Source organism: Triturus cristatus, chromosome 2_2 (assembly GCF_964204655.1).
Source record: "Triturus cristatus chromosome 2_2, aTriCri1.1, whole genome shotgun sequence".
In the NCBI taxonomy this organism is placed as follows: domain Eukaryota; kingdom Metazoa; phylum Chordata; class Amphibia; order Caudata; family Salamandridae; genus Triturus; species Triturus cristatus.
In genome coordinates, this window is record NC_140582.1 from 307,574,890 (window position 1) to 307,602,751 (window position 27,862).

The window sequence follows — 27,862 nt, forward strand, 5'->3', positions numbered from 1 at the left end:
CATATTTTCCCTTTTTTATTTGTCCTTATTTTTCTCCAAATGCCTCCCACAGTCTAAGAAACTTTGCGTAAGATCCCGACCATAATACACATCTTTTTTCGAGTTCCTTGGTTCTACATAATTTGGACCACCATTACTGGAATGTTGGGATTACTTCCGAACGCCGATTTTGAAAGATTATAGATATAGCAATTAAAACAATGATATACACTCTTTTTCTTTTCAAAGGACCTATATTAATATAAGGTGAATACCCCAAAATCTGTGTCTAGGCATCTATGAGTTGAGTCAGTTCTAACATATGGAAACAAACCTGTTCAACCTCAATTGAGAAATGCGTTAATCTTGTGCAAATCTAGATGATATTGGTCCACGAAACCCCACCTTTCATTAAAAACCTAAAGTAATTTGCTGGACTCTGAGGGTTAATTTTGTGTAGGAAAACCGAGGTTCTATATAACAGCCACTTGGCAAACAATTGCATCCTTGTTAATAATCAATGAGAACTAGCTCTTGTTTAAATTGTTTATATGTCTGCGGGTGGGGGAAAACCATTAGGTTTTTATGAAGGCCCTCACCCACCAACCTAGTTGGTGGCATGCTTCATCATTGGGCCTCACCCGAGGTTCCGAGTGTACCTCAGGTGTGCTTCGACGCCAGATTACTGCGGAGCGGGTTTTTTTGGTTCGTGAGGGTGCTGTGGGTGTGCTCTGAGTGAGGTTTAAAATACTGTCCTGGGTGTCCCAAAGACTGTTTTAATGGTGGGCCCCAGGCAGTCCATAAAAACAAAGGGTATCGGATGTGCACGGTAGGCTTATGGCCTCCGACGTCCTGTGCGGTCAACTAGTTTCAGCCAGGCCTTTTCTTCTACTGGCTTTCGTCAGGACCTTATATGTGTGGGGTGTTACAGGGGTTGTTATGAGTTTGTCAGTGCCCTGTGTGTAAAGCACACGCTACGGTGCTTATATGTGCAAGAGGTGTTTCCTCTCGGGTTATACCTGTAGGGGGTAAAAAAAGGGGACAGACATAACATTTAAGTAAAGGCTCCTAGTAGTGGGCTAAAAGCTTATAGTGAGGCCGTACTAAGTGCCTAGAGGTGACCACGGACAAGGCGGTAGTGTTGGCGTCAGTGGTGGGCAGTGAAAGAGTGGCCGGTCTCACAATATGCGTTATTGTGTGTGAAATTAGGCCTATGTACTGTAACCAGTGTAGGTAAAAACAGTAAAGTGGAGTTGCTTACACCTGATTATAGCGAACAACTCAGCATGGAGCTCAGCCGGGGGCCAGGACCATGTGCACTCTAAATAGGGGGAAGAAAAGGGAAAAAGGCTGTTGGGGAAGGTGGGTGATATGCACCCAACAAGGTAACGGTAAAAAGGATGCACACACAGGCACGGCCGGGGGCAGCATGAAAGGTGGCTTTACCATTAGCTTGGTCAAGTTCAGGTACTTAGGGCCCGATTCACAGAACAAACTTAAGACAAAATCCTAAACTTAGTACCATTTTGGTATTCACAGAATGCACGTACTACTTCTGGTATTCACAGAATGAACTTACTACTTTTGCGATTCACAGAATAAACGTACTACTTTTGCTATTCACAGAATGGATTTACGACTACTAACTTTAAGTCCGCACTCGGGCCGGAAATTCCGGCCCGGAGGCGGAGCTTCCGGCCCGGAGGTGGGGCTTCCGGGCCGGAGGCGGAGCTTCCGGCCCAGAGGTGGAGATTTTGGCCATGGCTAAATCTCCGCCACTGGCCGGAATCCCCACCTCCGGGCCGGAAGCACCGCCTCCGGGCCGGAAGCTCCGCCTCCGGGCCGGAATTTCCGTCCCGAGTGCGGACGTAAAGTTAGTAGTCGTAAATCCATTCTGTGAACAGCAAAAGTAGTAAGTTTATTCTGTGAATCGCAAAAGTAGTAAGTTCATTCTGTGAATACCAGAAGTAGTAAGTGCATTCTGTGAATACCAAACTGGTACTAAGTTTAGGATTTTGTCTTAAGTTTGTTCTGTGAATCGGGCCCCTACTGCGCAAAGTTGCTGGACCCTCAATGAACCTGTTGTCCGGGCAGAGGCTCCGTGAGAAATGAGCTTCAGTGTAGAGAGCACTTAAATACCTGTGGGAAGGCCCAGGTGTTGCTTGTTAGCTGGGTCAGGTGTTCTGGCCTGGGCACGAGTCATGGGGCATGTTCAGCTTCCTGGTGTCTCGAGGAGGTGCCTGTAGTTGAGGAAATGGAAGAAAGACTCGCATGCAGGTGTATGTAGCGCTCTCTCTAAATTATTTCCAAGGTGCAAATGGATGTCTAAGTTGCTAACATGTGAGTGCAAATGTGCGGATTAGTTAGGGGGGGTGCTAACCCATTAGGGGGAGTCGCGCTCCATCTGCGCACTGCAAAAGGGGGGCACCCTCTCTATTTAAATGTAAGCGGCAACTAGGCGGGGCTGAGAAGGTAACGTGTATTCATATGCAGGGATGTTGCTGCATATTGGCCCTGCTAAAAAATGGGGGTGATGAACCCACTGTGTGGGGGCTCATGAGTATGTGTATGAAGGGTACACCGTGGGGTCATTATGGTCTCGTGTGGGTGTATACCCTGGCACAGTGTAGTGGGTCCAGGCAAGGCATCGAGTCTAGATGCCCTGCCGGCTGCAGTAAGGTTCACAGAGCATCAGTGGGCAGGATCTGATGTCGTCCCTTAGATTGAGAAGGGGAGGGGCAGTGGGGGGGGCTACATCTGCAGGGGCTGTTCCATGGAATATTATCATTCAGTCCGTTGTTCTTTGGACAGTAGCTGCTTCTCGTTGTCTGTAGGGTGGACAGGGATCTGTTCAATGACCGTCCATCTGAGGTCATTGGTGGTATGTCCAAACCTAAGGAAGTGGTCTGTGAGTTTGCTGATAGTCTTCTTGCACCGAATCGTACTTCTGTGTTCAGTGATTCTGGTGCGTATTTTTCTCGTGGTCATCCCCACGTAACGGAGCTGGCATGGGCATTCAATCAAGTACACTAGATTGGTTGAATTACAGTTCGTGTGCTTACGTTGGTGCCATGTTTTTCCGGTTTCCAGATCGAGGGTTTTGGTATGTGTCGTGAGGTGGCAGATGCTGCAGTCGCCACAGGGGTAGTGACCTGTGACTTTAGGGATGTTCCACACTTGATGTAGTGTGGGGTTGGTGATGGTTTCTGTGGTTCTCGGCCGCGTGGAGATGAGTTGATCCCATAGGCTGCTCGATTTTTTTATAGGCGAAAAGGGGCAGGTCCCAGTCTCGTTTGCCCGTGTTGATGATTCTCCAATTTTTCTTGATGATTTTAGCCACTGTATTGGAGATAGGGTTGTACGTGGTGACACAGGTCAATGGTGTTGTTGTTTCTTGACGGGTCGGTGTTTCCAGGAGGGCGTCTCTATTTTGGTTCTTTGCCCGTTTTTTGGTCCTATTGATGATCCTTGTTGGGTAACCCCGTTGTTGTAATCTGTGGGAGAGGTCTGTGGCCTGTGTGTTGTAGTCCTCCTTATTGCTGCAATTGCGCCTTATGCGTAGAAATTGGCCATAGGGCAGGTTCTCCCTTAGTGGTCGTGGGTGGAAACTTTCAAAGGCCAGTAGTGAATTTCTAGCCGTGGGTTTGTAATATGTGGTGGTTGACAGTTTACCATTGGCGGCCTTGATCAGTAGGTCCAGGAAAGGTAACTGGTCTTTGCTGCTGGTGTACGTGAAGTGAGGTGGGGATCACGTGTGTTGTGCCAGGTCAGGAAGGTCTACAAGGATTCCTCCGAGCCTTCCCATATCATGAGGACATCATCAATGTATTGATTCCGTGAACGGGTTGTTGGGCTCGAGGATGTGTGACTGTTCCAGGTGGTAGACGTATAGTCCCGCCACACTGGGAGCAAAAATACTGCCTATAGAAGTTCCGTTTGTTTGGAGATAGTATGTTCCCTCAAATTCAAAAAAGTTTTCTTTTAATGCCAGTCTGGCGCAGTCTAGGACAAATTCTCTTGGTGTGGTGTGTTCCCATTGTGAGTTGGCCAGAGTTCTCTCTAGGACCTTGAGGGTGTCATCTTGGGGCAGGCTTGTGTATAGGCTTTCAATGTCCAGACCCACAAGTAACTGGGTTGTGGGGTTAAAGTCCAGGTCTTGAAGGCGGGACAGGAGATGTTTGGTGTCCTTGATGTAAGTGGTTTCAGATTGTACTAGAGGGTTAAGAAAAAAGTCACAAAACCTGGAGAGAGGCTCTAGGAGTGAGTTGCAGCCTGAGACAATCGGTCGTCCCGGGGGTGGTCTTGTTTCCTTGTGTACCTTCGGTACTGTGTAAAAGTATGGTATCCGGGCTTGTGTGTTGCAGAGGAAGGTGGCCTCCTGTTTGGAGATGTGGTTGTTGTTTGCAGCTGTAGTCACCATGTTGGTGATTGTTAGCTTGAGTTGGTTGGAAGGGTCGCTGTCAAGGCGTCTGTAAGCCTGGGTGTCCTGAATCACAATCCTTCCGCCTTTGTCGGCGGGTTTGATGGTAATGTTATCATTGTCTTGGAGGGTTTTCAGAGCTGCCCGTTCTTTTTGAGATAGGTTGTTGTAAGTCTCTGTTTGGTTGGTTTTCTCTACTTCATTGTAGACGGCCTGCTCAAAGGCAATGATTTCTACAGGTATACTGGAAGGTGGAGGCATGAATGTTGATTTGGGTCGTAGACTCGTCTCATTGGTTTCCCTTGTGTCATTGTTGGTGTCTTGTCTTTCAAAAAAGGCGCGGAGCTTCAGCTTCCGGAAGAACTCAGCTAGTTCGGTGTGTAGGAGGAATTTGTCAACTCTCTTGGTAGGGACAAAGGAGAGGCCTTTATTCAGTACTTTTTCTTCAGCAGTGGTTAAGTCTATGGAGGATAGGTTGAAGACCAGGGAAGGTGTGTCTAATTCCCTGGTTAGCGGCTGGTGCTCGGTTGTTGTTCCTTGCCCTTGTAGCATCCGCCTGAAATTTACGCCTTTCATAACAGTACATTAAATTTGGTAATATTATTCCAGGAGGCTATTGAAACCTGGATATCTTTTTTAGACTGCCACTTATCCCGAGCTTTTTCATACACTGTTTTGGCCTCTTTTTGTCTGAAGACTGAAACCCAGCAACTAATAGATCTGCGTGCTCTGGATTCTACCAGCTCCTCTGCTAATTCCAGACTTGCCTGGAATCTACTAAGATCTAATTCCCTTAAAAAGCATCTGATCTTAATAAAGGATCACTGTAGCGTATTTTTAAAATACCGAATCCTGGGTTTAATGTCACTCCAGACTTTCCAAACTTCCACATTCATAAAGTCAGTAATCGTTTGGAAACCGTTACTCTCTCACTTTGAGACAACATTCTTCTCTAAAAGATGTCAATCCCCAATATAGATTCCAGCCAAATGAGTAACTCCATTAATCATGGGAGTATTAAAAAACTTGAATAACCATTCACTACACTTTATATACCACTGTAAGGTCTTATATCTAATCATTTTAGGAACTCAGGTGAGGCAAAGAAAATCGCTAATATGGCACTCTTGGAGAAACAATTTCAGGAAAAAATCATCAAACCCATTCCCTTTTGGGTACTTAAAAAGTCTGATTGTACCATGTGCAAAATTCACGAAATAATATTCTCTCAAATCGGGGAGAGACAGCCCCCCTCTTCTAGTGGCCTATATAATGTCTCTAACGATGGTTGAGGAGATTTACTAGCCCAAATAAAGGCTGAGAATATAACCTTCATCTCTTTAAAAACCATTGTGGGAGAGGTAACTTATTCCATGTTATAAATAGTGCCTTAACCTTGCTAAGTAAAGGGAAATAATTCAATACATTGACATTGTTCTGAGGAATCATACCTGATTGCTGATAGCTCGGGTCCCGCTCTGGTCCCGCCGAAGGTCTCTCCCCGCTGCCGCGTCCATTTCCAGCAGCGCGGCCGCAGTGAGGGAGGGAGGGAGATCTAAACTACACTACCCACAAACCTTTGCGGCAGGAAGCCGTCATCGGGGGATCCCTTTTCGCGCCAGGAGGCGTTTAAAGTTGAGAGGTCTTCCCCGGTGGAGTGGGCGCTTGTTTGACATTGTTCTGAGGAATCATACCTGATTGCTGATAGCTCGGGTCCCGCTCTGGTCCCGCCGAAGGTCTCTCCCCGCTGCCGCGTCCATTTCCAGCAGCGCGGCCGCAGTGAGGGAGGGAGGGAGATCTAAACTACACTACCCACAAACCTTTGCGGCAGGAAGCCGTCATCGGGGGATCCCTTTTCGCGCCAGGAGGCGTTTAAAGTTGAGAGGTCTTCCCCCGCGTCGCGGGACGCGCGCGGGACACGCCGGGCTAAGCCCGGGCAAAGGGTGGGCCCTCTGTGGCCCTCAGTGGACGGAAGAGGACGGGACGGGCCATAGAGTAAGGACCGGCAATTGACAGTTTGGCACACAATATATATTGTGCACCTTGGTTAGTTGTGGTGGAATTTTGCTGATGTATTCCCCATATGATTTCTTTTTTTTTTTTTTAATTGTTATATTCAATACATAAGTTCTACATAATTGATTTTGATCCTGATATATGCGTACTAGACATTTTGGGTATTGTATTTCGTATTAGTCAGGATAATCCTGTCTTACATATAGCCTGTACAGCATGAGTATGAGGGAGACCAGAAGTAAAATCGTGACGGGGGGAAACAAGCTGACGGGAACATTAGATGATTTCATTGTACGTACTAATACCCTAATAGATCAAGGGATAGTACTAATGGAGAGAAGGGTATCCCAAGACCTAGCCCTTGCCAGGAGATCATCGATGGGTAACATAGCTATGGCACGTAGCCCTGAAAATACTCTGCTTGTTTCTTCTGTACTACAAGTACATCCGCAATTACATAACAGTGTTGATACTGATTCTCCTTCTCAAAACTCTACCATTATGGGTCTTGATCCATCTAATCCCTCGGGAGAATCTATACCAGCGGCTCACTCGGATACTGCGATTGAGATCGCAAACCCAACTCATACGGGAAAAAAGCAGGGAGCAATCCCAAAAAAGTGTACTAAAAATAAAAACTCAACCTGCAAAAAAGCTAAGATGAAAGTAAAAGTGTCTGAGAAGGGTGGTAGGAAAGATCCTATGATAAGAGAAATTGGGAATAGTCTTGAAAATGAAGCAGTTAACCAAAAGAAAGTCTCCCTGCCCATGATGGATGTTACTATATCAGATGAATCATTAGTTGATATCCTTCATGAGAGCATGATAACTAATGGTATAGATGGACATGCAGATAGGGAGGATTCTATGATATATACCTTGACAACATTAATAAAATCTTTACTCGCCCCTATACAAGATAGGCTATTTGGTATAGAAAGGCTACTTCAAACATTGCAGAAGGATATAAAGACTCATCCTCCTACCCTGGAAAAAAAGGCCAATAATGAGACCATATTGGTGGATAAATTGACGATTTTAAAAGATACCCGGCTGGAAGGGAAGAAAGGCACTCCTATGAATCCCTCATCTCAACCTATATTAAATACAAATGGCACCGCAGTGTGCATAAATACTCCCACACTAATCCCTGTTCCTGAAGTAACCACACCTATTACAATTCCGCCTCCTGCACTCACTCCTAATTCAGTTAAAATACAACAGGAGAAAATTGGAAAGCGCAGAATTATAAATTTGCCCCCAGATGCAAGTCCCTACGTGATAGTATTAACTGGGGTCCCTGAATTGGCTCCCCATATCATGGAACCCTTTGAAGCACTCAGAAATAAGGTGATTCACTGGTTAAACTTTAATTACCCTATACCTTCAAGTCTGGCCAGTAGAATCTTAATGGTCCAGAGGGTTCCATGGGTAGGCTATAATAGAAAGAAACTAAAGGGCGATTGTGTGGTTATAACTTTTGAAGACCCGCAAACAGTAGACTATATCTGTCAGGGGTCCCCCAGGAATCAGGATTTGTCGATCACAGCAAGATCCTTATCTTATTTTTATACTCCAATTGAACAACTAGAGGATAGATGGAGTGGGATTAGGAATGAAAACTGTGCTAGGGAAGGGAGGACATATTACGGAGATCCAACCTATAAAAGGCAAGGATGGAGGGAAGAAGACCACTGGACATTAGTACAGCGAAGAGCTGGGAGAAATCAAAAGGGAGGCTTGCAACACTGGGGAAATTGGCAAATGACACAGTTTGCTCCTTCCTCCCTCCCATGCTATAATAGATTCAGTCCACTGGATATGGTTGACTGACGCCTAGGGATTGAAGAATTTCCCGACTTGTCGTCATCTGTAAATACTACTTCAAACCTATTAGCGTTCAGTATTTCCAAGGAAAATTTTGACCTGATTAATGGTAATGAGTCTGATAAGATTATACCACTAAACCAAGAATCGAATAGTCTGATTAAACCTATGGTGCATGGGGACATAAAATGTAAAAAGGGATTACCCTATTATAGTAATCAAAACTTAACTAATGATAGAAAAGAACTTATGGGCGAACCCATAGTTGAAATAGCTAAGACGGATAGAGGTTATGCACCCATAGACGACGCAATAATATTTAGCCAAAACAAAAATTGTTCTGTGATGTTCTGGAACGTGGCAGGTTTAAAGAATAGAATTTCTAACCCATCATGGAAAACGGCCACGGATAGCATGGATATTATGGCCGTGCAAGAAACTTGGACCATAGACCCAATACATCTAACTGGCTATAAAACTTACTGTACTCCTGCAGTAGGAGGGACATATGGGAGACCGAAAGGTGGTATAATCACCTACCTTTCAAACACCTTAACATATGAGAGGGTCCGTTTTTATCAAAACTGTAGTTTCTATCATAAAGTAGTTATAGATACCAAATCGGGGATCAGCTTGGTCATTATTAATTTTTATAATAATATCCCATGCACTGCTGTTCAGAAGATTATGAAAAGCCTAAATGAGGATCTACAAGGGGAGATAGTCAGTAAGACAAGAGAAGTAATGGTTTTATGGGGGGGGGATTTTAATTGTCATCTTTGCAAAAAGGGTCAAAAAGGTTTCTGTGGTTTGATGTTAGAGCAAGACATTAACCTTACGCATTTTGACCATACTCTAACAGGTGATTCGCTGAACGAAATACTGTTCAACTGCGATTTGGGATATGCTAACGAACTGGCCACGCGCCCAACACCTTTTGTCCCAACCTTTATTGGGAGGGGTGCATCGACCACCATTGATTTTATTATCTGTTCAAATACCTCTGGTTTTAGGGACTCTAACTATAAGATTCTTGAATTACCACTGAGCGATCATTACCCACAAGTCCTTGAAATCGATATCCCATTCTCAGCATGCCAACAAAATAGCTTGCAGAGACAGGTAGCCCCGGATGTGCTGATGGGGAGACAAAATGGGTATTCCCTCAAGTGGAGCAAGGTGGTCCCGAATGAATTCTTAGCTAAACTAGTTGATATATGCACAGATAGTTTTAGAGTCTGTTTAGATGAAAACTCAAAGAGTGATAATATAATTGAACATTTTTATATCATAGCAGCCACCATTAAAGAAAACTTGAGGGTGGCTTCTAGAAAAAGACTCAAAAATGGTAGAAGATGGTTCGATAATGCATGTACTAAAGCCCTGACTGAGCTTAAACACGCTATACACCGGGAACCACGGAACCCCACCCAAATAAGAGATTTAAGGAACCGTTATAATCTTGCACTCCAAGAAAGAAAGAAAAACATAAAGAATTTGGCCTGGGAACAACTATGCGATGCCTCACAGGCTAAAGATTTATCGGCATTTTGGAGGGTGGTTAATGCCCCCCTTCTTTTTGATAATACTAAGGCTCGCATAGAAATTGCTATAAATGAGGATGACTGGGTTACACATTTTTCCACCCTATATATGTGCCTAGAACAGTCCCCACAAAAGGTTTCCCAGTCTTTATGCGAGAACGAGATAAATATACAAAATGTATCGGTTATACCATCGGAGGATTCTAGTGAGAAAGGGGGGGTCCGTGAAAAAATAGTGGTTACGCTGCCTGAAGTTTTATTGAGCTTAAAAGCCACAAAGGGTGGAAAAGCACCAGGACCGGATGGGATCCCAGCCGACCTGTATAAAGCTAACACTGACCTCTGGGGCCCCATTCTGGTTCAGCTTTTTAACGCAGCATTGGCCAAGGGCCTAAGCCCGTCATGGTTTACATCCATTATTGTTCCCATCTATAAAAAGGGAGACAGACAAAATTGCGCATGTTACAGGCCAATATCCCTACTTGATTCAACTATAAAAATCCTGGGTAGAGTTATTTTAGTTAAACTGCAAAACTGGGCGGAGGACAACGGGGTAATAAGTGACCTTCAGTTTGGTTTTCAAAGGGGTTTAGGAACTATAGAGCAATGCCTAAACCTATTTTTAATTCAGCAGAAGTATATAACGATAAAAAAAGAGCGCTTATACCTTGTATTTGTCGATCTAACTTCTGCTTTTGATTGCGTGTCTCATAGCAAATTATGGAAATTGATGCAAAGGTTGGGCGTGGACGATTCGATTCTTTGTTTTTTGAAGGAGTTGTATTCAGGGGCTACAGCAACTGTTCGTTATGGAAAAGGGGGGGAATGCAGTAGACCTTTTGGGATAGGGCGTGGAGTACGCCAGGGATGTGTCCTGGCCCCCTTCCTATTCCTGATTTACATAAATGGGCTGGAAGACCGTCTACTGCAGGAGGGCAGGGATGTCCCGGTTGTTGGTAATAGGCGTATCCCTACGCTCCTTTATGCGGACGACGCTGTTTTAATGGCGCGAACACCGAATGCCCTCCAAAACCTATTAACATCCTTCAATAAGTTCATGAACACTCTGGATTTAAAAATCAACTGTAGTAAAACTTTCACCATGAACTGTGGAACACGATCTAAAAACAAGATGAAAACTATTTTAATAAATAACGTTAGTTTAGAAAATACGCCTGCCTTCTCTTATTTAGGCATCCTATTTCATGAGACTGGTTCATGGACAAACGCGATCAAGGCAAGAACTCTTTTGTTCTCAAAGACAATAATGGCCTTAAAGAGTTTCATACAGAAACTGGGAAAAAAGCCTTTTAGGGAAATTTTAACTGTTTATAACGCAACATGTATATCGGTGGCTGTCTATGGAGCAGGACTCTGGGGGTATGCAAATATTGATGCTATCCAAATAATTGAAAATAAATTTATGCGGTACATGCTGTCTGTGCCCGATAGCACTTCAACCGTTAATTGCCATGAGGAATTGGGGCAGCCGTACATTTCAGACATAATAAGAATTCAGCCCATATTACTATGGCATAGGGTCTGGACTGCTAATGAGTGTGTTATAAATCGTGCCACACTTCGGGATGTGTTATCACTTGAAAATGTAAATACATTTAAATGGTTAAATTATGTGAAGACCTCCTTAATAGAAATGTGCTTTCAACAATATTTTGAGGATCCACTATCCATGGTACACATCACAAGAAAATCATTGAAAAAAGCCTGTATGGAACATCTTAGGGAAAAAAGACTGTGTGTGGAAAAAAACAAAAAGACAGTGTGTTCCCACCAGTTGATATTAAATGGCGCTAGTCTACAACCATACTTACGCCTTTCCATGCCATCCTATGACAGGTTCTGCCTTACACGTTTTAGGTTTAATATTGTTTTTAGATTACTAACATTCCCAGTAATGAACTCTTGGTCTAATGAATTGTGTTTATGCCCATGTGACGAATTATCCACGCAATCTGATATTCATGTACTGTTCTTTTGTAGATTCTATACCCTGCCCCGCAGGAAATTTATAGTCCCACTTCTTAAAGAGTTGAAGGTAAACAGATGTCGCCCAGCATTTTTAGTATTGCAAAGAATGGACACTGTATTTATAGTTATTTCATTGATAGAATTTTTTAAAAATGTTTTTAAACTACGTAAATCAATGGACAGATAATTTTTAAAAATTCGATATAGAAATCCTGACATTTTCACTTGTAATAATAACTATGTATTGAACTATTTCTTCTTCTTAATTGTATATGTATTATTGATGCTTTTATGGTTACTGTTTTTTAACCGAATAAAGTACTTTTTGAACTTTGAACTTTAATACATATAAATCATTAACACTTTCAGAAAAATATACCCCTAAATAATACTTGGGTCTAGAATTAAATAGGGAATGAAACTCGGAAAGTAAAGTGTTGAGTGCACACTTACATAATAAAATCTCTGCTTTCACCTTGTTAATCTTATAACCTCCCAGAGCTTATATCCTCCCAAAGGTTGATAGGCTTAAAAGATTGTGAAAGCTCAGTTCTAGTTCTCAATTACAGGTTTTAAAAATAACACAATGTCATCCGCATATAGCTTAATGGGAGTCAGACCGTTTATAGGCGGTGCTACATTTAAATTTGTCTGTATAGATATGGCTAACGGTTCTATAATAAGGGTAAATCGTATAGGTGATAGGGGGCAGCCCTGCCTTGACAGCCTGGTCACCCCACAAGTCCTGATATTTCTGGAATTTATAATTATTTGTGCTCTAGCACCTTTATACAGACCAATCTGGTGGGTAATCGAAACTCCTTAAGAATAATAAAAAGGCAGTACCAACAAACCAAGTCAAGAGCCTTATCAGCATCTAAAAACATCACCTGAGCAGGAACCTTTTTTGTGCGCAAAATAATCTAGGGCTTCCATTAAAAAGTTTGTGTTGGAGAATAACTATATGCCATTCACAAAACCGCACTGATCTGAGTTGATAACTGCACCCATAGCGTGACTTATGCAATTGGCTAAAAGTTTTGTAATGATTTTATAATCTACATTTAAAAAACTAATAGGCCTATATGAATTAATGTTCTCCTTATCCTTGTCTTTCTTTAAAAAGCTGAGTACAGTTGCAATACGAAATGAGTCTGGGACTTGACCCCCCTCAAAATATGGTTAGCAAGTTTTACCAATTCGGGGTTTAAAACTGATGCAAATCTTTTATAAATTTCAGCTGGAAGACCATCTTCATCACAAGCTATACCATTAGTAATGATTTCACTACTGCCTCAATTTCATTCATCCAATACCTACTTGGTATTCTCTTTAAAAACGATATTTAAGTTGCCGAATTAGGGCCTCATGAGCTTCAACACGGGAGGGAAGGAGCGCTTGTAGTCAAATATTTGTCAAAGCATCTCACTCGCACTAGACACTGCCTGCCTGTGGCTCCAATGAATCGATGAATCAAGTATCATCTGTAACAACAGCTGCCCACAGATGCCACACAGGATAGCTGCTGATCCATGTTCTCGACTGCTTGGGGCACTGTTTGGGGCTCCATCTGTGCCTCCGCTAGAGTCAAAGATTTGGTTTGTTTTGAAAACAAGGGATACTGCTAATGACCTATGGGACTTGCGGTGGACTTCACAGTGCTTTTCCCTGGAGCAATGTTACTATTATCCACACCCTTCAAGCTAGAAGGAGAACCGGATAACTGAAGATCAGAGATTTCTCTTCCACTTTCAGACTCTGAACCCCTTCTCGCTCTCAGTTTGATTACTGGGGGGGCCCTCTTTTTTTCTGCCTCTAGCAGCTGCTGCACTTTTCAGTCCATTCTTTGTTGAATGTCCCACTGTGGAAGAGCAGTAGTGGGTGTTTTGACAAGGCACTGAGGAAGCATTCCCAGTGTTCCAACTCGAGCATCTTTGAAAGCGTGTAGAGACTGCAGAAACCACAGATTTTGCTCAGATAGGCTCCTTGCGGTGAGACCCAACCTGTTGGACTCCTCGCAATGGTGCAATTTCACCTGAATGTTCTGGGGAGGCCATAGGCAGTTTCCTTCATCACTGCCTGCACCAAGATGCGTATTGCAGGCTGCACATTTAAAGTGGAGAACTTTGCCCACTAGGAAAGCCGAGCCGGGAAGGAAACAAGGCAGCTTCCTTTTTTGACCGCTGCTGAGGCAACCGCAGTTCAAGTTCTCACAGCTGCTTCATAAGCCATGGTACACTGCTGCTGCCATCACCCAGCACCATCACCCAGCATTGCGTCCATGTCCAAGGCCCTCGTGCCTTCACTTTCAGGGGCGGGCCGGGTAAGTGTACTAATGGCAACACATTTGGGAAGCCTCTGCCGTCATCAAGGTGCAAATCAGGTGAAAACTGCCGCTAAAGTGGCGATAATGGGCTTGATAATATGCCGCAGAGAATTCCAATAGAAGCCCATGTTGACACCAGAACATGGGCTTCTATGGGAATTCTCAAGGGCATATTATCAAACCCAGTTTTCTGCCGCTAAAGCGGCGATAATTTTAACGCCGTTTCTTGATAATATGCCCCATAGCCTCACACAATTGGTCTTTGAAACTGCAAAGCTTTGTGATGCTCCATGAGGCACTTGATGGATTTAAATTAGTGACCATTTTCTTTTCAGTAGATGCATTCTCAGTGTTCAAAATACAAGTGGATCATTGTTATGGTCGATATATAAAGGCCATCCATTTCCCTACAATCCTCATAACAAATATTTTCCCTATTGAGAGATGGAGTCCAGTTATGGTACTCTGACCAATTTTAAAGGGCTGCAGAATTTTCTACACATAAATGATTTTATGTAAAAATTGGCAGCCTGGCTGATGAACTGCTGCTGTGGTTGAGCCACTGCCTTACTTATACCCGTTAAAATTAAAGATTACTGCTATTATGGTGGAAATTCTCCTACTGTAAAAGGCTCCTGCATACGTGGCACTAGGTGTTTTGGGAACAAAATGTGGCAGGACTTTTGCCACACCATACATGCATGCTAGAAATGTCGCCAATTTAGTTATTCCTGGACACAGACCCCAATTTGTTTTTGGCATCTTTGATGAAAACTGAAAGTGCTAAATTATGGGATTGTCCTGCTTAATTAAAAATCCTATCAAAACCAACACAGTTGTATAGAGGTACAGCGAGTTAAAACAAATTATTTGCAATGTTTTCTAAAAATCAGATTTTTCACTCTTGACAGAGACTTCCCAAATGTTACTTTCCATGGTATCTTGTTTTTAGGTCTCAACCTGGCGTGAGCAGCGTATGCGCTACTCTTGCCATGCTGAGGGCTTCTTGGTATCAATACGGATTCCGAAGCTTTCAGAAGCCCCGCCCATCTTTTTCATTTGCTGGCGTCACGCTGGCGTCATCCTCCATGGTAAATGCTGGCTCATGATTGAAAAGGAGGCTTCTTAGTCCCTCCTGGTTACCGCCTTGTCCACTTTTGGGCCTGCCCACCGGGATTGCATCTTTTACTGGCGGGATGATACAGTGGCCTTTAATTACTGGGTAAGCACTTTTTTGTTTTTTCTCCTTCCCTCTGTCTCTCTCCACGAGCAGATGGTGATCTGCCTCGTATCACTACATATTAGCGCATTTATTTTTGCATCGCCCTTTTACTAAAAGTAAAAGGGCGATGCAGATATAAACAAGCGGCTTTCGTTGGACAGCTTTTTTAAAATTTCTTTAATGAGAGTGGCGCCCACTAGGGACACAGCGCTCACTTTATATATAAAATCATCGTTGCGCTGTCTCCATTCTTCTAGGAAGTGTAAGCAAAAGACGTATCTTCGTAATTGCCAAGGCTGTTCTGTAAGCCTATGGCGGATACTTGCCAGGGCACACACAAATTGTGCAACAACTTGGGGGGGGCGGCGCGCGTAGACTGAGTAATCAAGAGAGGAGCATGAATGTAAAATGGCTGCAAGCAGCTGTCCCAATGCCACATTTCTCCTCTTCGGTCATATTTTCTAATTGTTTTTTTCTACTTACCAAAACCAATTGCTTGTTTATTTATTTACTACGGCACCCGTATGCTTTTCTACAGAGAAGACCCCTCTCACCTCCCAAAAAGCATCAAGCAGCGATCGCTGTATCCTTTATTTATTTATTTACTTCCACTTTCAATCTTCCACCACAGAGCCGCTATTCTGTTCTGCTTTGCTTCATCGTCACAAATTGAGTTCCTACTCTGTAGTTTTACTGGTGATATAGGGTTGTGTATCCGTTTCGGCTTTATAGGACTGTATTTTTTTTTTGTAGCATTCCGTACCCGCAGTGTCGTCACATCTACGTGTTTTTCTGGGTGTCACCTCTGCTCTGAAAGGACAATGAGTCACTCGTCCTATTATTTTGCTCTGATGGCACGATGGCATTTGATTTAATCTGGTGCCACAGGGGATTTTGGTTTTCTCTGATACACGACTGACACATTTTTACTGTTCTTTGGTGTTTTAATTTTCTCTACTCTCCCGTCACAAGAAGATATTTTCATGTGTGCTTGCTTTGCTCTGGTTTCACGGGTTTCTTCTATGTATTTGTGTCCTTTGTTTTTCTGATGTCACAAGTTGTGTTTTGTCTTCGTTGCCCCGCCAAATGTGTGTGCCTCTCTGTTCTGCTTTTTTCTAGTCATAAAAATGTCTCTGTCTGTCCCATTAGCCCTGATGTGAAAATGAGATGTTTAAGTACATGTTTTCATGCACCAAAAAACAGGATGGGTTTTGCATATTTGTGATTTGCTCTGCTAACAGTATATCATTTTGTGTATTTATGCTGTCCACAGGTTCGCTTTCCTCAGATGGTGCATTGAAATGTATCTTTTTGGGTCTGCTTGTGCTGTCATTTCACAGTGATGACTCCCTATGTGAATTCGATGTTGTGACTTGAATTCACGGTGCGGTGTTTATGCTGCTCTGCACTACCGGCTGTTTCTTTACACGTTTGCTACTTCCTCTGCTATGATTTCACTGCCGGGTGTTTCTTTACACGTTTTCTGTGCTTGCTTTGCAATGATTTCACTGCTGGGTGTTTCTTTACACGTTTGCTGCGTTTGCTCTGCTATGATTTTCCTGCCGGATGTTTCTTCGCACGTTTGCTGCGCTTGCTCTGCTATGATTTCACTGCCAGTTGTTTCTTTGCACGTTTGCTGGGCTTGCTCTGCTATGAATCCACTGCCGGGCGTTTCTTTGCACGTTTGCTGCTTCCTCTGCTATGATTTCATTGCCAGGTGTTTCTTTACACGTTTGATGCACTTGCTCTGCTATCATTTCTCTGCTGTGTGCTTCTTAACAGGTTTCCTGCGCTTGCTCTGCTATATTTTCACTTCGGGGTGTTTGTTTACACATTTGCTGCATGTGCTGTGCTGTGAATTCAATGCTGGGTGTTTCATTACACGTTTGCTGCGCTTGCTGTGATGTGAATTCACTGCTAGGCGTTTCTTTACACGTTAGCTGCCCTGGCTCTGCTACGAGTTCTTGCACGTTTGCTGCGCTTGCTCTGTTATGATTTCCCTGCTGGGTTTGCTACACTGTTTTCATGGTGAAATGTTTATCTCGGTATGGTTACTGTGCTATGAGTTCACAAAGGGATGTATCTGTGTATGTTTGCTTGATGGTCCCCTTTTACGTTGAAATGTTTCTAAGTATTTCACTTCCAGGTGTTTGTTTACACATTTGCTGCACGTGCTGTGCTGTGAATTCACTGCTGAGTGTTTCATTACACGTTTGCTGCGCTTGCTGTGCTGTGAATTCACTGCTAGGCGTTTCATTACACATTAGCTGCCCTGACTCTGCTACGAGTTCTCCGTTGGGCGTTTTTGCACGTTTGCTGCGCTTGCTCTGTTATGATTTCCCTGCTGGGTTGCTACACTGTTTTCATGGTGAAATGTTTATCTCGGTATGGCTACTGTGCTATGAGTTCCCAAAGGGATGTATCTGTGTATGTTTGCTTGATGGTCCCATTTCACGGTGAAATGTTTCTAAGTATGTATACTATGCTGGGAGTTCATATTGTGACTATTCTATTGGCTTGCTCTAGTGTGTAGGTGTATTCGTGTCCTGGCTAGAGTGTGTCTCTTCCTATTTGAGGTAGGCCTGGTGGCACATTGTTGGAGCCTGTAGGTGAGTTAGTGTCCTGGCTGGAGTGTGTCTCTTCCTATTTGAGGTAGGCCACACTGAGCCCTTCAAGCACCCAGAGTACTAACAATATCTGAAGAGATGGAATCCCTCCCAGTGGAGGTGGCCTGTTGTTCATGGGCTGGGAGGAGGATTCCGCGCTGCTCTCAGTCTGGCTCAAATGAAAAAAAAGACGTGACAATGACAATAGGTCTGGCTTTAAACAAACGAGGCATGGTAATTTAAAGCATTACAAGTAAATAGCATGGGAATGCGTATGTATTTGGGTGGAAGCAAAGAACTGTAGAATAATATTGGTGTAGGTTAAAAGGTCAGGTGACAGTTGCACTGTCAAGCCAAACTTAAAAATCCATATAGGTTAATGACCTTCCTCCTCCCATATGTGCCCCTGCCAGAGAAAAACAAATTAAATTACAGAGTTATCTAAGACACTTTAATAGCAATTCAGTCTGATGTGTGTGCCCCTAAAAGATCAAGCAGCTGTACAAATAAACACATTGTTTCTAGCTGCGTGGAGGGTAATAACCTTTTTTTTGTGGAAGCACACGACTTGCCCAATCAAAACATGTACTCCTGTCTCCCAACATGTGGGTATAGCCAAAGCCCCTCTCTAGTGATACTCACATAATTATCTGGTGACAGCTGTGCTGTCAAGCCAGACCATAACAAGCATTGAAAATACAATAGGTTTCGCCTTTTATTAAGTTAAAGCCATTTGCTTTGCTATACAATACCATTAGCAAAGCAAATGGCTTTAACTTAATCAAAGGCGGAACCTATTGCATTTTCAAAGCTTGTTTTCTGGATGTCCTCCGATCTCTTGCTTGAACCCGCCTAACCATCCTGCAGTACGTTTCCCACTTGTGGCATTGTCCTACCCCTGATTTCACCAATATGACCTTTTTTGAGCTTCTGGTAAGTTTCAATATACCCTCCAATTTGCCCAGTCAATTTACCTAATACTTTGCCCTGCAGTAATTAACAGAAATGTGTGAAACTTAATAAACTGGGCATGCTTTTAGTTTGGCAAATAGAAATGAAGGTGCATGATCTGGGGTGTGTGCAAGGATAGATTGAGAAAGGGGTAAAGTTACTTGCAGTATTATGGCTATTTATGAAAAAAAGATTTAAAAGCCAGAGAATAGTGCAAAGTGCCATTTTGTGGGAAAATAGAGGACCCCCTATACCATGTGACAGTATGAAGGTCAAGTTCTGGAACGGCCTCTGTTGTCTGTAATGGCAGTGTGCTACCATATCAAGCATACTCTACTTCACGCCACTCCACTTAACTCTGTATCACTACATGCCACTGCACTCTACTCTGCACCATTGAACTGTATGCTGCTCCACTGAATGCAACTCCACTCTACGTCACTGCACACTACTCTGCACCGCTCCACTCTACGTCACCACACTCTATGCCTCTCTACTCTACTGTGCACTACTCTACTTTATGGCAATGCAATCTACGCCACCCTGCACACTACATTATTCACCATGCATTCTACACCACTCCAGTCTAGGCCACTGTACTCTGAACCACTGCACTCTAAACCACTCCACTCTACTCTGCACCATTCTACGCCCCACTACTCTGCAACACTGCATTCTAAACCAATACACTCCCAAAGCACTCTACACCAATGCACTTTATGCCAATGCACTGTACTTTGTACCACTTAACTCTACACCGCGGCACTCTATGCCACTTTAATCTACCCTGCACCACTGCACTCTATGCCACTCTACTGTGTGCCACTGCAGCCTGCCCCTGCACCACTCCTCTTTACGCCACTGCAATCTATGCTACTTCACTTTACGCTGCACTACTCCACTCTTGTCATTGCACTCTATGACACTCTGCTATACTCTCCACCTGGCAATACTCTATACCACTGCACTCTACACTAATGTACTCTAAACCACTGAACTCCACACCAATGCAATCTACACCACTCCACTTAAAAACAGTGCACTTTATGCCACTATACTCTACTCTGCAATAATCTACTCTATGCCACTGCACTTTACACCACACCACTGTACACCACTGCACTCTACAACACTCTACTCTGCATCACTGAACTCTATGACACTCTACTCTGCACCACTACAATCTACAACACTCTACTGTGCACCACTCTACACCGCCACTCTACACCAATGCACTCTATGCCAAAGCACTCTACGCCACTGCACTTTGCAGCGCTACACTCTACACCACTCTACTCTATGCCACTCTAATTATGCCATTGCAATCTATGCCACTCTGCAGCACTCTACACCACTGCACTGTACTCTGTACCACTGCACTCTACACCACTGCACTTTACGCCACTGCACTCTAAGCTACTCTACTCTGCAAAGCTGTACTCTATGCCACTCTATTCTACATCACTCTACACTACACCACTGCACTTTACACCACACTACTCTACACCATTGCACTCTATGTCACTACACCCTATGCCACTCTCTTCTACTCTGCACCAATGTTCTCTATGCCACTGTACTCTACTCTGCACCATTCTACTCTGCACCACTGCACTCTGTGACACTCCATTCTGCAACACTGCAATCTATGCCACTAGACTCTGCGCCACTCTACTCTACACCAATGCACTCTACGCTACAGCACTCTGCCCCACTCCACTCTACACCACTCTACTCTATGCCACTCTAAACTATGCTACTGCACTCTAAACCACTTTACTCTGCAGCACTCTACACCACTCCACTCTACTCTGCTCCACTCTACGCCACACTACTGTGCAACACTTGGTCCGAGTCTGTGATCATACCTATTTTTAAAAAGGGTAATAGAGGGGACCCTTGTTGCTACCGCCCTATCTCACTCATTGATTCCGCAGTAAAAGTCCTGGGGCGAGTAGTCCTGGGTAAATTAACAGAATGGTTGGAGTATACCAACACCCTTTCGTGCCTACAATATGGGTTTCGTAAGGGCCGGGGCACCATAGATCAAAGCTTGAATCTTTACCTTTTAATAGGTAAATACACCATAGCTAAGAAAGGGACGTTATATCTTGCCTTTATGGACTTATCCTCGGCCTTTGACCGAGTGAACCGGTCGAAACTGTGGGAACTCCTTCTCAAGCAGGGAGTAGATGAAAACCTTGTCTATTTCTTAGCAGATCTTCATAGAGATCTTTCTGCTACTGTTAGATTCGACCGATTGGGCAACTGCACTGGCAAGATCGGAATCTCTAATGGTGTCAGGCAGGGCTGTATCCTAGCTCCCCTGCTTTTTACACTTTATATCAACGACCTAGCCACTGCCTTAACTGAGACTTGTAAGGATATTCCTAGGGCAGGGAAGTACCATATTCCAGCATTATTATATGCAGACGATGCTGCACTGTTAGCGCGTACAGCAGTAGGGCTTCAAAGTCTTTTAGATACATTTGCTGATTTTATGAAAAGACTTGATTTAAGCGTGAATTTCGCCAAATCTCATGTTATGACTGTAGGTTGTAAACCCAAGAAAACCAAGACTATGCTTTGTGAGGGCCATGTCTTATCTAGAATCACCAGTTTTCCATACTTGGGGGTTATTTTTGATGATAAGTCATCTTGGGCCCCTCAATTAGCTGCAAAACGAAACGCCTTTGCCAGATCAATCATAGGTGTGTTGGACTTTGCTCGCAAACTGGGGGTGAAACCCATGCAAGCTATATTGAATATTTATGCAGCTAAATGCATCTCTATAGCTATGTATGGTGCGGACCTGTGGGGATTTAAAAATGTGAAGGAACTTCAGGTGGTAGAGGACAAGTTCCTAAAATCCATTCTATCTCTTCCCCAGGCAACCTCCGGTTACATTGTACATCAAGAATGTGGGGTTGGTTATTTAACTGACCAGATAGCACTAGCCCCCCTATTAAAATGGTTATCAATCTGGCAAAATCCGGAACTTGAGCTAAATCGTGAAATTATAACAGATTGCTTATCGCTCGAGTTCGGAAAGGCTATTCCTTGGTTGCGCTATGTTAAGAACCTAAGTGACGAAATAGGTCGCCCAGACATATTTGATAATCTTAACAATTTATCAAAGGGAGACTTTAAATGGGTAAAAGATACACATAAGCATAGAACAACTTTAGCTAGAGAAGAAAAGGAGTTAACAAAACCTACAGTAAAGGCCCATCAGTTATTAATAACTACAGGCAGCATAGAACCTTACTTGACCTTAGTGAATAACATGAATCATCGCTTTTTATTGACCAGGTTTAGACTGAACAAATACCATCTTTTGCTCACTGATTCTGTTGGTTGGATGAAGGACAGGGACCTGGAGATCTGTTCTTGTGACAGATTCTCCCTTAAGGATACTGCACATTTTCTTTTCTTTTGTAAACATTTGTCCCCTCTCCGCAAAAAGTTCATCATCCCACTTATTAAGAACAAAGGATTTAGACAAGTCAAACCCGCTCTTTTGTATCTCCAGCTGCTAGGTACTACTTGGGAGATTTTTAATATAGCAACATTTTTGGCTATTGCGATGAGATTAAGGAAAAAAATCAAGTGGACATAGTGTTGTTTAAAATTAATTGTGAATTTTGATTAAGCTTGACCTAGTCTTATTTTAAGTATTGTTTTAAAACCATTTGTAAATGCTTAATTTAAATGTTATTTATTGTATATATATGTGATGTTTTGCACTTTTATGGTTCTTGATATGAGCCGAATAAAGTAATTTTGACTGACTGACTGACTGACACTGCACTCTATGCCAATATGCTCCCAATGCACTCTACACCAATGCACTGTACTATGTACCACTCAACTGTACGCCGCTGCACTCTACTCTCTACCACTCTATACCAATGTACCCTGCACCACTACACTCTACACCACTCTACTCTGCACCGCTCAATGCCGCTGCACTCTGCAGCACTCCATTCTACACCACTGAACTCTACTCTGCACACCTCTACTCTAAGCCAATATGCTGTAATGCACTCTACTCTGCAACACTCCACACCACTGCACTCTACTCTGCACCACTGCACTCTATGCCACTGCACTCTAGACCACTCTAGTCTAATCTGCACCACTCCACACCACTGCACTCTACTATACACCACTGCACTCCAAGCCACTGCCCTCTAGTCTACTCTGCACCCTCTAATCTACGCAACTGCATTCTACAACGCTACACCCTTCCACTTTATGACACTCCACTCTACAGCACTCTATGCCACCTTATGCGAGCCTGTGCTATTCCACAGCTCTCCTGTATGCCATAAACCTTTAGCCATGCTGAACATCAGCCACACTGGTGTACCACATGGATAAAAACACATTGGCAAAGCCAATAGCTCTAGCATTGGCAAGACCTATTGGCTTTGCCATTGCTTGTTATTTTCAGATGTTTGATTGGGTTGAATTGATTGGAAAAGCTGTGAGATGTTTCACTGGGCAATAAAGGGCACTGTCTGGATACTTTTGGATGTCAAGAATTATTGTTAAGTTGCAGCTACAAAGCACCTCTATTGACTGGTTGAACCTAAGTGTAAAAATAGCCATTGGTTTTTGTTGTCATACATATTACAGAGTGTTATGAATTTCTCTACTAAGGTTTCATGACATCCATGCATGCCCATATGGTTGAGTTCTTAGGAATAATACTTGCATTCTTCTGAGATTTATGTTGTTGGGAACTGGCCTGTGGAAATATAGAATTTGTTTATTAGGACAGCTTGTAATAGGAAATAAAATTAGAGCACTTTCCAAATTAGTGTAGTGGATTACAAGGCCCATTACTTTTTTTTTTTTAGATTTAACGGCTGCAGATTTGGATTTGAAATATGCTGTGATAATTTATTGATGAAACAGAATGGCCTGGACTTTTATCCCAGACGCCAAACAATGTTTAGTAAATCAATGATTTACGCAATATGGATATTCATGCAATTTGGTCTAAATTGGCCAGTCTTAGTACAGAGATGGATAGGTGAGGTAACTTTACAAATGTATGCATAGATCTGGAATCAATTCTAGGTAGGGAACAGGGTAGATTATTTTTAAATGTCTGCTTAATTACTACTCTACCCAGGCTGGTCGCAGGTTGGTGCCACCATTGTAAGAATTGGGACTAGGATTGGGAGCATATGCTTTAGGACTGCACTGAAGTACATTAATTGGATAGACATACTTGCCATGAATAGCACTTCTATTGAGGCAAATACAGCACATGAACTAAAGTTTGTGATGCCCTTTTTTCAGGGGTATGTATGATTGATATGTATATGGCCTGATAATTTATATCCATGAGTTCAGCATTATCATGTTCTTTACTAAGTAATAATTGTGAGTCATACTAAGCTCCAATATTAGTAAACTTTGAAAATATCATAAGGAGAGTAATGCTCCTGGTGGAAATGACTTATCTCTGAAAGTGACTTGGTGAATCTTTTTCACAAATTCTGATATTTATTTATTAAAAATAATGTTTTAGTCAATTCTGCACTTTGTTTATTCTGGCTAAAGACAGTTTTCACTCATTACCAGAGCTCATGTAATCACACCAAAAAAAAAGTAGTATAGATAGAGGGGCTCTCTAACAAAAAATACTTACAAGGGGACAGGACCGCAAGCTGATACTCTGGGCCCCATTGACAAACCGCATTTTGTAGCACTTTACTAGTACTACAGTAGTATTACTAAAGTACAGTTCCTACTACTTGTACAGCCAGGCTGAGACTGTGTAGTAGATACACAACATAAATCGATATTGCGCACACCAATAAAGTAGTACTTATTTATTCATCAATCCAGAAATAGAAAATATTCAGGAGGCCAACGGGTTTCGTTCTGTCTAAGAACATCTTCAGGGCTAACAATCAGATATCCCTTATCAGAAACTGTTTTTTTGGGCACATTAAAACAATGTACTCAGTCTCATCCTAACAATGAAGATTCCAATAGGAAAATGTAGAGAAGATTGTACCTAATATCCTAGATCAGAATTATGTAGTAAGGAATGGTTCAAAATTGGGACGCCAAGAAGTTACCACATAGAGTATACTCTGGGTTAATCTTGATAAATTTACCTTGCTGTCTACCAGTAATGGATTATCATTTCCTTACAAGAAGGTTACCACTTTTGAACAATTCCTCACTTACCTTATTCTTGTTATGTGAAATTCCCACAATAACACTGTTACGTCACGTTGCGTATTTATGTTTCATTTACTGTAAAGATCTACTGTGAATGTACCATGCACTGTAAAAATTTACCACAAATATATGGGAACAGCGTGAATGACCTAGTGAAAGCGCCTGTTGTTTGTGGCTCTTTAGTTATGTCACACTATTTTTTAGTAGGAAATGACTCCTCTGCGCGAAGACACACTTTGCACTAAAATACACCTCTAAATGGCAGTTTTGCATTTCCCATAATTCTGTGTAATTGCCAAAATATTGCACCAACCTCTGTACCCTCATCAGCTTCTACTACATTGCCTTGCTGTACTTGTTTCTGTAATACATTTGCACCACACCCTTACTAAATTTAATGCAGGAGCACTGCTGTCACTGCCAGTTTCCACCATATAATGCCCTGCTGTATTTCGCATTCCCTGCAGCCAAATACAACTGGTGTTTCTCTATGTATGGGAAAACCACTCATATCTAATTGTAATTGCAAATAACCAGTACTTCATTGAGTTGCATGGGACACAAACAATACTCATGTTCAACACATCGGCTCCTTCTAATCAAAGTCACCATTGCTTTTGTTTGTTCTTTTTATGACTGAAATGCAAAACGTGAAACCTCTTGCGTGACACATTTTGCCCCATGACTTATCAGAGGATTTGATTTACACAGGAGTATTTGTGACTTCCTTCCTAGATGTGGCTTGCTTCAGTGCTGGCCTGGACTGTCGTTCACTCCGGTACTGCCAGATAGCCTGCCATGGAATGGCCAGCGTGTGGGCAGTTTGTTTTGGTCCTGTGGACCTTGACAGAACCGAAAACGCTACACACTGCCTCATATTAAGCACTACCTGTCATCCGTTTTTCAACAATCTCCAATGTTCAACATTACCACATTGTATCACACATTCATTGATGCAATAAGATATTAATATTCATGACATAATCACAAAATCTCTTTAATATATATTTGTTGGACTGCAGACCTACTTGCAAAGAGCAAATGATCTCTTTAGCAAGCAGGAGCATCACAAACATAAGCTGCTGCACAAAGAGCAGGCAGCTGAAGCCAGATAGTGCACCATGATGTGATGGTAGGGTATGCAACCTGGAATGTACTCTGAGCAGCTGTGTCTTTTTAGGTTTCGCCTGCACAGCACTTGTGCTGTTCTTGAGAAATCTACTGTTTTTAGTATAAACTTAAAAGGGACTTACATCGGCATCCTCTCTTTCTGTCTGCTCATTGGTTCCTGTGCATGACACTTCCTTCCCTCCCTTTCTATGGACTGTAGCATATTTTCCTGCATTTACCAATGCTTGTTCCTCATCTGCTTCTCTTATCACTTTCCTGCGGCCGAAATACTGTTAACATTCGCTTTGGGGGAACTATATTTTCATAACATTTTGCCTTTTACTATTGCAGCATATTTATATAACAATTAATCATCCGATAGATTAAGCGATTTGCGTGGTGATGCTGAGACTCGAACAGGGATCCCCAGCTCTCGAGTCAGGTGCTCTGGCTGCTGCGCCACATCCTCTCTACTCTTGTGTTATCTGTCAGGGAGCTCTTTCATCCTCCCGGAAGATGATTGATAAAAACAGCTCTTTATTCATTACATAATTGAAACCGATGCATTACCAATGCTTGTTTAAATATTTATGTTACATATCATGAGTTCGTATTGAAGATTTTTAGAATACTTGCCATATTACATACCAGTCATATTAATTTCTCAGTCCAGAATCGTATGACCTTTGGTTAAATATCACAATTGTGATTAAAACCCAAGTCTCTAACTTTGACCACAGCGGCTTAGAAACTAGACCACATCTCATCTGACGATTAACAGTTCAGCTAGCCATAAGGATGGTTGCATTATTCTTACAATTATAGTCTTTGATATGCAAATGTGCCTAATTTGAAATCTCTTTTGACCAAATAAAAGTAAAAACGGGGCATTCTCATTGGTTCCAGCATGTGCCAAACCCCCATAACGTTAAACTTCGGACCCAACTGTAATCTGTTTTCCCAATAAACATGCATTCCTGCAGCATGACACCTTTCAAACACAAAATTACCATCTTCTCCATGTTTAGAATTAGGAAGGCTTACCCAGAACAGTGACCTTGAAGGTGCAGCTTGCTTGGTTTCCAGATCTGTCTGTTGCTGTGTATGTGATTGTTTCCTCACCAATTGGGAAAAGATGAGGTGCCAGAAAAGCTGGGCTGACTTGAACTGATACCTTTAGGAGAAAAGCAAATCACAGTTCTTTGACTTTGCATTTAGCATAGACTTTAAACCATGTATTATGTCATATCTGATTCACTACATATTTATAAATCTCAGTTGTGTTTACAGCACATCTTTCTATGTTTTACAGACATTTTGAAGTGTTTCTTAATCACTGGATATATTTCCAAAATAACGCTCTCTAAAGTCCCAGAGCAAGTTTTGCTATACTCATTGTTTATTTAATCGTTTTCTGCCTTTCATTGACCAACAATCTTTCAATGATATTGTGTTTTAATGCACATGAAATTGTTTTGTGTTTTTTTTTCCCTTCATAGAAACAACAGGCAAGGGGCATTCACCAAATACGTGGTAGCCCCCGCCTTGGCTTCAGTGTAAAAATTCGGGAATTTTTTTTTCCAGGCAGGCAATCGCAATTCTCGCTTAAAATGTCAGTCATGAGTGGCTGGAGTTCATAATCTGCATATATGTATTTAAGTTACC

General features: G+C 42.6%; 1 protein-coding gene across 5 annotated transcripts in view; it reads right to left on the reverse strand.

The window, feature by feature from the left end:
* The window catches only part of SVEP1 (sushi, von Willebrand factor type A, EGF and pentraxin domain containing 1), a 1,063,460-nt gene that overhangs the window by 549,456 nt on the left and 486,142 nt on the right, over positions 1 to 27,862 (reverse strand). For all 5 annotated transcript variants that reach the window (XM_085641350.1, XM_085641349.1, XM_085641348.1 and 2 more), the window contains exon 9: positions 27,242 to 27,371. In XM_085641350.1, the coding sequence (XP_085497476.1) occupies positions 27,242 to 27,371 (130 nt within the window). The remainder of the gene's footprint in view (positions 1 to 27,241; positions 27,372 to 27,862) is intronic.